Source organism: Miniopterus schreibersii (genome assembly GCF_964146895.1).
Source record: "Miniopterus schreibersii genome assembly, chromosome: 8".
NCBI lineage: Eukaryota > Metazoa > Chordata > Mammalia > Chiroptera > Miniopteridae > Miniopterus > Miniopterus schreibersii.
This window is the reverse complement of record NC_138109.1, coordinates 18,100,774-18,115,329: the sequence shown is the minus strand read 5'-3', so window position 1 is coordinate 18,115,329 and position 14,556 is coordinate 18,100,774. Positions and strand designations below refer to the sequence as shown.

The 14,556-nt window shown below is 37.9% G+C and overlaps 1 protein-coding gene across 2 annotated transcripts in view; it reads right to left on the bottom strand.

Moving 5' to 3' along the window:
- Positions 1 to 657: 657 nt before the first annotated feature.
- ZBTB8A (zinc finger and BTB domain containing 8A) overlaps positions 658 to 14,556 on the bottom strand; it is a 30,158-nt gene continuing 16,259 nt past the window's right edge. For both annotated transcript variants that reach the window (XM_081143568.1, XM_081143567.1), the window contains exons 2-4: positions 7,430 to 8,253; positions 6,499 to 6,668; positions 658 to 4,985 (exon numbers count right to left, since the gene is read on the bottom strand). In XM_081143568.1, the coding sequence (XP_080999694.1) occupies positions 4,653 to 4,985; positions 6,499 to 6,668; positions 7,430 to 8,252 (1,326 nt within the window). In that variant the 5' untranslated portion in view covers position 8,253 and the 3' untranslated portion in view covers positions 658 to 4,652. The remainder of the gene's footprint in view (positions 4,986 to 6,498; positions 6,669 to 7,429; positions 8,254 to 14,556) is intronic.

The window sequence follows — 14,556 nt, the reverse complement described above, 5'->3', positions numbered from 1 at the left end:
TCCCAGAGGTAAAGAGGTGACTAGCATTACCCTGGTCTCTGGTTTCCTTTCTAAAGGGGATAGAACAAATAAAATTTAAAAGGCGATAAAATATCCAATGATTTTGCTGATGTGGGAAAACAAAAAGGGATAGGGAAAAGTGTTTATCATACTATTTAAATAAGCACCTTTCAAAATATTTTGCCTTTAAAAGTTAAGAATTCCTTTGTTTCTTTTATGTGTGGTTTATTGCTTATTAATATATTTGACTTCTTGGCATTAATTACAAGTTCTGTAGGGAGAAAACTGACATATTAGAAAATGAAGTTTACAGATCCTTTGTGGATTCCATTTTTCTTAATATATTTGTGGCTCCACTAGTATGAATAGTTAAGAAACTTCAGTATCAAAATAAAATATTAATTATACTTCACAAGACATAAAGAAGCTGGCTAAACAGTGCTATTTCTATGATAACCTGAATTTTATCATTAAAATTCTTGTAACTGTCTTGGCTCAGTTGGTTGGAGCGTCATCCTGATATACCACAGTTGGGGATTTGATCCCCAATCGGCACATACAAGAATCAACCAATTAATGCATTAAAAAGTGGAACAACAAATAGATATTTCTCTTCCCCCAAAAATCAAGAAATAAACATTTTTTAAAAACTCACATACTTTACATAATATTTATTCTGTATAGGATTTATCCACATACAATGTCAGCTTTAAAACAATTGACTATTACTTGTATAAAGACATCTTATAAAATAGAGTAATACACAACACACCTCAGTGAATTAAGCTGATATTCCAGGATTCAAAATATTGGATCTTTCTAATTCCTATTTTTGCCTGTGTTTCACTGGGTTGTCTTAGGTCTGTCCCTCGATTTCTTTACCTTTCATGTGGGATAACTGTCCTATTTCATAGATATGTAAAGAATAACAAAAATTTTTAAATACTTTGCAAATATAAAATGCTATATAAATGATAAATAGTAATACTGATTCACGCTAATATAAAATAATGTAGAACTTTGCATTTAAAATCTAAGTTTTGGTCCTTCAGTACCTATTATTATCACCCATCCCAACTAAACACATCTTATGCTGTACTGCTTTTAGTGATTTTTCCATAGTATTAATTTTAGCACTCAAAAAAATATATATAAACAATGAGTGGAAATTTCAATATATCTTAGCACGACTTGGTGAAATAACTTTAATGAATTGAGTTCTGAGCTCATAAGTAATTGAATAAAGAAACTTTTTAAATCAATTAAGCAGTAACTTGGCCCCCCCAAAAGAAATAACTATGTTTTGATTTTATTACTCAAAAACATAACATTGAAAAATGTGTTGTTATAATCTTAAGATATAAATACAGAAGGAACACAGTATAATAAGGATGATTTGCTGCTCTAAGAGACCGCATGGTTACCGGCTTATAAGTGCAGCGAGTAACAGGAGTAATAAAGTGAGACTAATGCTTAAAGAGAAGTCAAAAAGTTTAGTTCTGAGGTTTTCAATGCTATACTCCTGAGCTCTGCCAAGGTGTCGGGAAAGGCTTGTAGGGGGCTTTAACCAGAGCACTGTGATTTTAGTTTCTTCCTTAAATGTTGGGCTTCTCTATGAAACAATTCATTGGAAAAAAAGGGTTTTCTTGGGTTAAAAAGAATCTTTTAAACCACTGACCTACTCTATTTCACTTCCTCCAGACACTAGGCACAACTGCAGGAGTGCTTTATTTTTGCAAAACTTCATCCCATCAACAAGACACTCTTCAGGACCATAGAGTTGGAAGGATGTTCAGAAGCTGATAAACAGCACTCCTGCAAGAGCAAACTGGTCTAACCAATTCCATTTTCCAAATGTTTAAAAAAAAAATCCTTGACATAAATAAAGCTTGTATTAACAAATTATACCCCTATGTAACATGTTCCCACATTTAAAAGTCAATTTTGTTTTCTCAGAAACCATTAATAGTTTCACTCTAGAAAAGAACTGGTCTCAGAAACACATGATATGACGAGTATTATTTACAACTTGCAAACACGTCCTGAACTTGGTGAGCTTGGTAGCTGTTCTGTGGAGACTGCTTGATGCTTGTTATAAACAATTGTGAGAAAGCGCTATTTCTGATAAGGCTCTTCAAGTGCTGGTGGCACTGTTCAGTGGCCTTTGCTGACATTCATGCTGCTATATGGAAAGTTTGCATGCAGAAGACAATAGAATAAAAGGACATTTAGATTATAAAAAGTGTGTCAGAGTACACACATGCAAGCACTACTTCATTTCTACAAATAAAGCTCAAATCAGAAATTTTTCCTTTTGGCTCCAACCACTAAAAGTCAGATTATAATTTTCAAAGATGTTACCATCATCTAGACTAGAGAGTGACAACTGTTCCCATCCTCATTGGGATACAACTTAATTGTTAAGACTCCTGATTCAGGAACAGTCACGGTGGAAAAGCAATGAACTCAGTGCACACTATCCAGTCTTGAAGCAACTGGAAATTTACCATCAGAGGAATCTTGAAAAAGTCCCAGAATTAAGTACCATAAAAACAAACTGGTTATTCATCTACGTATAAATTTTTTTTAGAAATTAACGATTTTAGTCCACAAATTGGTATCAAGGACAATCAAATAAGACAATAATAACATAAAAAGTATCTTGAGGTATGTCAGGCTGTATTTAAAAAATATAGTATAATAGTTCGGCTGGAGTGGCTTGGTTGGTTGAGTATTGTCCTGTGCACCGAAAGGTTGGCCAGTTCAGTTCCTGGTCAGGGCACGTATCTGGGTTTCAGGTTCCTTCCCCAGTCAGGCCAAGTATGAAAGGCGATTGATGTTTCTCTCACATCAATCTTTCTCTTTCTCTCTCTCTCTCCCCCTTCTCTCTAAGCATGTCCTTGGATAAGGATTTTTAAAAAATAAAGATACAGTATAATACATGGTGCCTCTATCAAAATTGAATTATATCAAGCTTTACTGTGATAACCTGCAGAGACTTTGATGGAGGTCAGTTCTTTACTTCTGGTATATAGATTTTATCTTTAGAACGAAAATAATGCTTCTTCAATTTCACTGTAATTTTGGAATATTCCATAACTCATACAGCAGAAGAGTTTAAACTTAACTGTATCCCAAGAGGAAAAGTTTGTTCTGAAAAATTACATATAGAAGATAAGCAAAAATGCTTAAAGTTTTTAAGATAACTTGTTCAGATAGTTTTATATATAAAATTTACATATAAATAATGACATAAAAACATGTCAATAGACACTGTAGGGATATTACTTAGCACTATTTTGAATAACTAGTTCAAAATATTACATGTTGTTGAAGATGATTAAATTCCTCTTTTTTTCATACTTTCTAATTCTGATAGGCTTCTTTTATAATTACTGCAGACTGGTGAAGTACAGCTTCAATTCTTCACCATTTCAGGGGACATGAGGAGGAGTCAAGGTTGAAAGAGGACTGTTTAAAATCAAAACCTGGCCAGGCTGGGCATGGCTCAGCGGTTGAGCACTGACCTAGGATCCAAGCAATCGGGGTTCGATTCCCGGTCAGGACACATGCCCAGGTTGCGGGCTCGATCCCCAGTCAGGGGCATGCAGGAGGCAGCCGATCAATGACTCTCATCATTGATGTTTCTCTCCCTCTCCTTTCCTCTCCCTGAAATCAATAAAGATATATTAACAAAAAATCAAAACCTGTACAATCACTAGTCCCTTCCTCATTTGTAAATCAGAGACAATAATATTTATCTTTCTAATTAGGTGAGAAAGGGTGTGGGAGAGCGCTTTATAAGTAACAGACAAGCAGTAAATGTTAGAAACTGCTCTTAAGAACTAGTAAGAACCTCCAGTTTCCTTCAGTGTTTTTTTTCTTTAGAGAGGAGTACTATAGTGACAGTTCGTCACAAACTACCTTGACTTTTAGGCAGTATTAGTTTCCCGCTTCAAGAAAATGGTACCTGTATATTAATCTCTGGTCAGCCTCTACTTCATGTACTGTTTTTGCTTTTCTTACACTACTAACTATATGAGTAATTTTTTAACTTAATGACAAAAAGTTCAAATATGAATGATTTCAAACATTTTAGATTTGTCTTCTGCCATAATCCTAAAACATTTAGGATACCGGAATGATAGGTTGGTGTGGACCTTAAGTTACTAGAATGACATTAATTCAGACAGGTTGGGTACCTGACTCCTAAATGTGCTCTTACCTAGTTCCCTGTGAAAATTCAATATTGATAGTTTATGTGATTTTGAAACACCTTGAAATTATGTTACATAAAGTTTGGTTGTGGTAAATTTATTTAAAATATTTTCTTTGAAAAGGGTTTGCTAAGTAGATCTTCCAATATTAAAAGAAAAAAGGCATCTCTGTAATGAAAGTAAGAGGATTAATCGTTCACCTATCCTGCCAACTCAAGCTAGGTCTTTCTTTCCAGTGCAGCAACATATTTTAGGGCAACAAAGTTCAGAATGGATACAAGGGCCTGTTCAGAAAGCATGCAAGTTGTACCAGGTCATTTCCTTCAAGTCAGTCTGACAATTCGTTAACCAGCCTCTGACCATGGAAAAGAGAGAGACAGACACAGGAAGTCAGTGCCAGCTGCAGACACGCGGGCTCTGTTGGTTCGCGTTCAGCTACCTGATGCTGGGCTTCACTTCCTTTTCTTCTTCTTCTTCACTGTCGTCAACCTGTTGTATGACCAGATCAGCAGACCCATCCTCAACAATCTCCACATACGATCTATTCTCATCTTCACCCAAGTGCCATCTGGGATCCTTATCTCCATCTGATGGGGACATAAGACGCTGTTCAGCTTCCAGGTCCATGGGGAGGCTGTCTATGCCAACTTCAGCAAGGCACTCGTTACAGAGTCTGTAGCGCCGGGTTCCTTCCTGGACCACTTGACCTGTTAGATCAGTCACGTGGCGTTTGCATTTTCTGCAGATCAGTTTGCATGCCTGGTGAATCTGTGTGGAGATTGAAATAGCGATAAAACAGGATTTTTAAAAAGCAGGACAATTTGTTATTCTAGGTAGCAGTTCATAAACTTAAGATGTTCAAAGCTAAGCATTAATATTAAATTAACATCTAGTTATTAGAAAAAGATACAGGTTTTGGTGATAAATTGATGTCACAGAAATATTACACATCGGTTTTCTCTAAATAATGGCTATAATGTTTTTTGTTGTTTTTTTGTTTTTAATCCCCACCTGAGGATTTTTTTTCCTTTGTTTTTTCAGAGAGTGGAAGAGAGAGAGAGAAACATCAATGTGAGAAAAACACATCTACTGGCTGCCTCCCGCACAGACCCTGACCGGGGCAAGCCGGAAACCGAGGTACGTGTCCTTTGCCGGAATTGAACTGGGATGCTTCGGTCTACAGGCTGACGCTCTAACCACTGAGCCAAACCAGCTAGTACTATGTTTTTAGGATTAACATTACATACTTACAATTTCACATATCCCTTAATCCAATAGTATTTTGATAATGTGAGGTAATACAAGACACCTTTTCAGAATAATAACAATTGCAAACACTTAATATATGCCATGTACTATTCTAGTGATATTACATATCTTAATTCGGGGGTTATCTTCACGATACTAATAAAGGCAAACATTTTGTTTTGCTCACTGCTATATAACTAGCACTTAGAAAAGGGTCTGGCACATAGTACGTACTCAGTTATATTTCTTGAGTAAATAACTATAAAGCAATGCATGAAGAAATTACTTTAAGGGACCGAGTGTCCTTTAAAAGTAAAAAGATCTCTTATCAATGGAATTGTAGTACACGTAATAGAACAGATTTTGGAAAAACTTCTTGTTGCAAGATGAATATTCACAGGAATATTGCTCTTTCACAGGTAAGAGCACATTTATGATCTTCTTGTTGCAGAATAATATTCCAATATTACTACATTAGTAAACCACTAGGGCATTGACCAGCAAATTCCCTGAGATTTTTCTGACTGCTGACAGTCCAGTGCCTGACTGGAAATGGCTCTGCTACCCACCTTGCTGCCTTCCCTGAGGAGACTATAGAGAAACTAGAGCGACACTAGAAAGGGGGTGTCATACGGAGAGGTCTGGCAGCTGAAACTAGAGATTCTACCAGATAAGGATCCAAGAGTCACCAGTAGATGCTGAGTATCTGAAGCAATGATTCTGACCCAGACATTTAAAACATTTTTAGTTTATATTGTCTTTGGCTCCAAAAAGATCGGTATATAAAAACCTGTTACATTTTAAATACACTAAAATGGATACTCAAAAGAATGTCTCTGACTTCAAGGTTTCAAAGAATAAAAAAATACATATATATTGAATTATGCATTATGTGCAAAGTAAATACATTAAGTTGGAAAAACTTTTAATATGGTAGAGTTGTGAGAAAATATTTCCATCATAAATTAGATCATCCTAAAGCAGATAAGTGTATGTATTTAAGAAGTAAAATGATGAAAAATCAAATACATACTGTTCGAAAATGGCTACTTAGGTGGTCTAGCCGGCTAAATCTTTTTCCGCAGGCTTGACATGGATAGGGCCGTTCTCCGGTATGACAACGAAGGTGGCGCTTTAGGTCTGCTTTCCGCTTCACCACATGTGTGCAGTATGGGCACTTGAATCTCATCCTGGGCAGATCATCTGTCAGGAGACAGTTTGATTAAATCACTGGAAAGTTCATAATAACAATTCTAGTAACAAAAGGAATGCAGAAGAAGTTGGTGAGTCCAATCTTGAAAAGGTAGAAGAAACGGAGAAGAAATCTTATTAAAACTTGATTGTCTCCCTGGCCGGTTTGGCTCACCCATCCTCTACAACCCTCTACAATGGTAGAGAGTCAGCCCAAGGACTGAAAGGTCCCGGGTTCGATTCCGGCCAAAAGCATGTACCTCGGATGCAGGCTCAATCCCGGCCTGGTTGGGGCGAGTGTGGGAGGGAACCAATTGATGTCTCTCTCTCACATTGATGTTTCTCTCTCTCCGCCCCCCCACTTCCACTCTCTCTGAAAAGCAATGGAAAAAATATCCTTGGGTAGGATTAAAAAAAAAACTTTAAAAAAAATTAAAGTGAAAGCATTTATCTTAGGGATTGAACCATTTAGAAAAGAGCTTTCAACATTTACCAGTAATCTAATCACCCACAGATACAGGTTTGGAAAAGCATGGATTTTGTCCCTCAGAATTCTATGGTTTTGACTGTCATTAAATTTCTTCAATATCACTTTAATCAAAATTTTTAAATTTATATTTTATGAAATAAATTTTATTAGAGAAGTATAACTTTAAAAAAACCACTTGGTTCAACTGCCCACAACACCTAAAAGTAAGGGCCTGTTGAGATGGGCTTGATTTATACAGGAGGACTGGAACTTGAGCGAGGGGACAGAATCTCTTTTAGGGTACCTGGAAAACTTCTTGATGTGACATCAGAGCCTTGACCGTACTGACAGCCAAGAGGAGTAGAGTCCATTTCAGCATCAATCTGTACTTGCTCTTCAGACTGGGAAACGTGGCTGGAAGAATCAGATGTTCGTGCCTCTCGCTTGCTTGACTTACAATGAGCAATTTCGGAAAGCTGTGACAACCTCGGATGTTTGGACTTTTTAATGGAATCTTTCCTTTGTTCATGCTTGGCCATGGGTTGCTGAATATTCCTTTGGGAAACTGAATGGTAATTATACTTATTCCAAGATTTCCCGCTTATTACACCTGTTCCTTGATCTGGGCTCAGGTGAGAATGTGGAGAACCGCTGCCTTCTTGCCAGCCAGCGCTATAAAAAGAGGAACGTTCTGTACCATTAGAATTGGCATCTTTATCGGAGAGACTGAAATAGCGATCTTTTTCTTTCTCACTAATGTCTAATGAAGATTTAATAAAGGTCTTACATACGCTAATGACATCAGTCATCTGAAGGAAGCTGGCAGCTGACATCACTTCTATGACATTCTGACCAGTAAGAGAGAGTTTGCCGGAATAGACGAAGTCCAGGATGACTGTAAAAGTGTCAGGGGAGAAAGCCTGAAACGTAGCTGTGGTCGGCTGGCTAGTCTCCTTTGAATTCTGAGAAAGCAGCATTTTAAAGTAGCCACTACTAGCAAATAACACATTTCGATGTGCTTTGAAGACCTTCCCTTCAACTAGAATACTGCAGTCACAAAACACGTCTTGCCGGCGCTGCTCATTCAGTTGTTGCAAGAGTTGAGACTGATGAGAGGAGATCTCCATTCTAAAGAGAAGACACGTGGTTACCAAGCACAAAATCACATTGTTTTTCTAAGATGAGTCAACTAAAATTACAATCAGAAATCTCTATCTTTTTTCCATGAAAACCACTTTCTTCTTAGAGAAGGTAGTCTCCAAGACACAAAGGATAACAGGTTTCAGAATACACTGTATGTTAAAAATGGTCAGAGATAAAAGTTGATACAGACCAGCTTATAGTTATAAGCATAGACACTAGAGCCAGGTAGCTTGATTTGGAATTCCAGCTCCTGTACACTGCAGACCAGTTGAGTTGTCACAAAAAATTCCTCACCTCACCCCTCCAGCTATTCTCCTTTTGAAGAAGAGCTTTTGGAGCTACCAGGCTCTCTCAGAGCTTGATGCTGACCACGGGACACCAAGTGGCCATGCCTGGGTTGCCTATCATGAGTGTTACTAAGCCACCAAAGTATACATTTGGGCATGTGCAGCAGCACTCCACCGTCAAGAGGAAGTGCTATATACAAGATTAGACTGGACAGGTCCTGAATCCACCAATAAGTTTACGAGCGGGTGGCACAGTTCCCACAGCACTTACTCCTAGTACATTGCTGCCTTCCTCAGCAAACACATATGGCCTCATGGTGAGTTCCCTACAGCTAGCTGCCTGAGGAAGAAAAAGTTAAGGCCTCATGTAGAGATGGTTCTGCACAATGTGCTGGTATCGGCTGGAACTGGATGGCTGAAACATCACAGCTCCAATCAGGAGTGTCCCTGAAAGGCAATAGGGAGGGAAATACCCCCACTGGGCATCTGGTTGTCCACTTGGCATGGCCAAAAGAGACAGACACAGCAGTACGGATTTTACCCTGATTCACCGACAGTGGCTAACAAGTTGGTCAAATGCTCAAGGGTTTAGAAAGAACAAGAGAGAAGCGTTGGTAACCGAAGGGCATATGAAGAAAAGGTAGGGGGATGGATATACCTCTTGGAATGCGCACAGGGTAAGAGGTTTTAGTGTCTTGTGTGAATGCTTAATAAAGGGTATTAGCTGCTGAGGAGGCTCTCAGAAATCAGGTGGGCAAGATGACCTGTTCTGCCCGGCCGGGCGTGGCTCAGTGGTTGAGCATCGACCTAGGATCCAGGTGATCGGGGTTCGATTCCCGGTCAGGGCACATGCCCGGGTTGCGGGATCAGTGACTCTCTCATCATTGATGTTTCTCTCTCTCTCTCTCACTCTCCTTTCCTCTCTCTGAAATCAATAAAGATATATTTAAAAAAAAAAAAAAAGATGACCTGTTCTGTGTTTGTCGGCTGACCTCTTTCTCTAGAACCATGAAGCTTGCCACGTACTCTATCACCCACAAGCAGTTGCCTGATAAAATGGCGGAATGGCCAACTGAATATTCCATTCTGGCCCCATTCTGACAGACGGTACCCTGAGAGATTGGAGTGTTATCCAAAGGGATGTGGTATATGCTTTTAACTACCACCATAACATGATGCTATTTTTTTCCATAGAATACTCACTTCTAGAAAAAAGAAAGTGGTAGTGCCTCCTTTCACTTTTACCTCTAATTTTTGCTTTCTGTCCCTGCAGCGATCTTAGCTCCCAAGACAGTAATGCTTACACCAGGTAAACATTGCATAGTTCCATTAAATTAGATTGTCACTGACCTAAAAGAAGAATTACCATCACCCATTTTGGGGAGAGCGTGAGGGTGTCTTTGTATGAAAAAAGCTGCATATTATAACTCAAACTCATAAACTTGTTGTTTAGCATTTTAAATATGGGAAGAGCGGTGTGTGTAGATGCCAAGTAGCCAAAATGTTGGACTATGCTGGTCATTTGCCTGTTGTCTCTCAGCTCAACACCCTCCATGCTCTATTCTACTTGCTACTGATATGACTTTGCGAATGCTATTTCCCAGGCTTCCTTCCTTGCAGCTGGCTTCCTGTTAGATTCTATCAATAGAAGGAACTGACAGGAGATCAGAAAAAGGAAAAGAAATTTCCTGCTTTGGGCAGTGGAAATGCAGCAATTGCTGGCTGTTGGTGGAGCAGCAGCAGGGCTGGTGTGTCTGGACTGCAGTAGTCTTTCCACCCTTTGGACTTTCCATCTCTGATAGAAGTGGCACTTCCTTGGCAAATCCACAACAACTGGGACAGCAATTTCTACTGCACAGCAGCCTGTACAGACTTGTGGGCTCCAGCTCAGGGGCACAGAAGCTTCTGATCTATGATTAGAATCCTTCTTCTGGCTCCCTCAGGCCCCTCTTTTCCCTTTTTCTGTTCCATTCCTTCCAAAACATTTGGAACCAATTTCATACATTAAATTCCCTCTCTTTGAAATACCAAGTGACTTCTGTTTTTCTGAGTAGACCCTGACTGATACCATTTCTAGCACCAAGAAGAGATAAATCAGCTGTTTAAGAAAAGGATCTATCATCCTGGGACTTGACATTCTGGATAAATGACATATAATCTTCCCTCTCAGCATCTCTCTTACCTTTTACTTCTTGTAAATAACCTTAGTCAATTAGAAACTGCATTTTTTTTGCTGCTGTTATTGTTGGTACTTTGTTTCTGTCATTAATTTTTTAAGCAAAAATTTAAACACTCATCAAAGCAGAGTAGATAATACAAAGAATGTTCATGTACTTACTACCCAACTTGAACACTGATCAATTCTGCCATTTTTGTGTCTTCAATCTGTGTTCGTGTTTCCCCCCAGAATATTTAAAAATAAAATCACAGGCCTCATGTCATTTTACCCATAATATTTCAAGTGTACTTTTTACATGAGCCTCCTTCCATTTCCATTATTATAGCTGGGCCTCTGTTGTCTTTTGCCTGCACAGCATCTATTGCTCTTCTTCAGTTTAGGATTCCTCTTTTTCTTTTGGGAATTGCCTTCTACAAATTGGTGATGCTGTTTATCCACAAATTGGTGATGCCTCCTCAACCCCATGGGCACACGACCCAAACTGGTCAGTGTGTGTCTCATGTTGGGGTGTGTCATGGAAGCTACGAATGATGGCCTCACTACATGAGAGCATAGGCCTTAAGCATCTTATAAGCCTAGAACTATAAAAAGGTATCTTCGCTCGGCCAGGTGTGGCTCAGCGGCTGAGCGTCGACCTAGGATCCAGACGATCGGGGTTCAATTCCCGGTCAGGGCACATGCCCGGTTGCAGGCTCGATACCCAGTCAGGGGCGTGCAGGAGGCAGCCAATCAATGACTCTCTCATCACTGATGTTTCCATCTCTCTTTCTCCCTCTCCCTTCCTCTCTCTGAAATCAATAAAGATATATTTAAAAAAAAAAAAAAAAAAAAGGTATCTTCAACAAGTGAGAAAGCCCACCTAGGAATGATGCTAACACAAAAGAAAGCCAGACAAAACTGTTTTAAAGAGAGTCCTAATGAGATTATTTTAATTCCCAGATCCAGCTGTGCCTAAAGCCAATACTACCTCTGGATTTTTAGTTATGTGAGCCAATAAATTTCTTTTTCTGCTTAAATGTAAGTGACCAAGAATCATTTATGACTAATTCATGACACTTTCCAAGGCTGTAACTAGAGCCCACTCTATTTAGCAGAGAGAACACATTTTTATAAATAGGAATATTAATGGAATCAGTGTAATTAAAGCCATCATATCATTAAAACACAGTTTTTAATGTTGTTATATTGTAGTTTTTTCCCTTCATAATCTCTAAAGTTTTGGCATGCCTCCAGGCAAAATTTCTTTCAACTTTGTTCACTCCTATAGTTGTGAGTCATTTCTTCTCAGGCTACAATAACTTTTATAATACCTTTCATGATGTTAGAAGTCTACCATCAGTCTCTAATTAACAGCTGATTCGTTTTTTGAAGGTGTTTCCCTGGCTCAAGCCACTGTAAAATATCCATTTTAACATCCAAAGTAATATTTCTGTTTAGTACTCATATAGTGAATTTAACCTTAACACTTGTACAACTGTGATAAGGAGTTATGTCTATAATGAAATTTCTTCCATGTTTAATGTGATCCAGGCTCTAGCTAATACTGGGCTTCAACATCCCAAACCTCTTAAAAATTATTGTATAAAAAAGACTGTATCACTTGGCTAGAGATTGTGGTCTTCACATTCTCGTTATGTGGCCAAATGCCCAGATTTTGCTAAGTCCTTATATGACCATGTCTCCAGAGTACAGACAAACTAGGGATACTATGTTAACACAGACAGAATATACTCATGGTTATGTCATACAACTGCCAAAACAAGACACCTGGGAATATCGCTACGGAAGCACCAAATCAATACTCAGTCCCTTACTGTAATGTCCAGTTAAAACCTAATAACTCCTTATTTGAAAGATGGTAGTAGGCCATGACTTTACAATTTTTGCTACTATAAATAATCCTTCAATGAGTACATTTGCACATAAATCCTTGAGCACTTGTAATTAAACTAATCTAACTCAACAGTAATGATCACTCTAGAACTGCCCCAAAGCTCAAAAACAAGTCTCGAAATCATCAAACTGATCCACTAGCAACTTAACCAACAAGTAAACCAAAATTCAAATCTTCAAAAAAAAGACAACAAAATTCAGACACTGAAAAACATATATTTATAATGTCCATCATTTCATCAAAAATTACTAGACACGTGAAAAAGGAGAAAAATCACCCTAAAATCAGAAGAAAAATTAGTCAATAGAAACAAACCCAAAAATGAAAGAGATGCTGGACTTAGCAAACAAGGATGTAAAAACAGTTATTTTATATATATAGAGGGTATCCCAAAAAAATATAAACAAACTTTAACGTTTTATAGCTATTAAATGAAAATGAAATGTATTTTAATAAACACTGCCTTTATAATTATTCAAAGTGTATGTATACATTTTGGGGGGAATATATATATACATATATATATTCAAAGATTTTAAAAATATATGAACATACTGAGAAATAGAAGATATAAAAAATAATCAAATAAAATTTCTAGAAGCAAAAATACAGTATCTGAAATTTAAAATTTTTAGATAAGCTTAATAACTGATTATAAACTGCAGAAGAATAATCCATGAATGTGAAGATATAGCAAAATGAGCAGAGCCTTAGTGACATGTGGAACAATATAACATGGCCTAATATGTTTGTAACTGAAGTTCCAGAAAGGAGAGGACAGAAAAATTATTTGAAGAAAATAAGTGAAACAGAAGCATATTGTTTGAAGGTCCTTACATTATACATCAAGGTTGGCAAACTTTTTCTGTAAAACGCCAGATAGCTAATATTTTAGGTGTTGTGGGCTAGTGGTCTCTGTTGCAACTACTCAACTCTGCCATTGTAGCACAAAATATGCCATAAACAATATGTAAATGAATAGCAATGGTTGTGTCCCAATGAAACTTTATTTACCAAAGCAGGTGATGACCCAGATTTGGCCTGAAAGCTGTAGTTTGCCAACCCCTGCTATATATGAAGTGGTATAATATATGTGAGAAATAAGTGAAATGTATATTGCGATGAGGGAGAATGCATATTGTAAAACCCCCTAGAGCAACCACTAAATACAAAACAAAGAGATTAAACTAATAAGCCAATAGTGGAGATGAGATAGAATACTAAAAATTAATATTCTTTTTTATTGAGACAGGATAAAGAAAAGTCAGGAAATGAGAAGGAACAAAAAACAGATGGCATAAATAGAAAACAAATAGCAAGATGGTATACTTAAATCCAAATATATTTAATTTTATTAAATGCAAAAAGTCTGAACTCCATTTAAAATGATTATCAGGCTAGATGAAAAAAATCAAATATATGGTCTACAAGAAATGCACTTTATCGCCCGACTCGCGTGGTTCAGCGGTTGAGCATGGACCTATGATCCAGGAGATCGAGGTTCAATTCCCAGTCAGGGCACATGCCTGGGTTGCGAGCTGGATCCCCAGTATGGGGCATGCAGAAGGCAGCCAATCAATAACTCAAATTAATGACTCAATTGACATCATCGATGTTTCTATCTCTCCCTCTCCCTTCCTCTCTCTAAAATCAATAAAGACATATTTTAAAACAAACAAAGAACACACAATAAAGTTCTTTACAACCCTAAGCTAAATAAGTCACAGAGGATGTCACCAAGATGGCAGGATAGGAAGCTCCTTATTTACTTTCCTCCCATGGACACATCAAATATACAGCTACACAGGGATCAATTTCCCCTGAGAGAAATCCAGAAATAGTTGAATGACTCCTACCAGTTGGGCAACTGAGAAAACACCCACAAACCAAATGTGTAAGCAAGGCTGGGGCAGTTTTACCATAGCCCC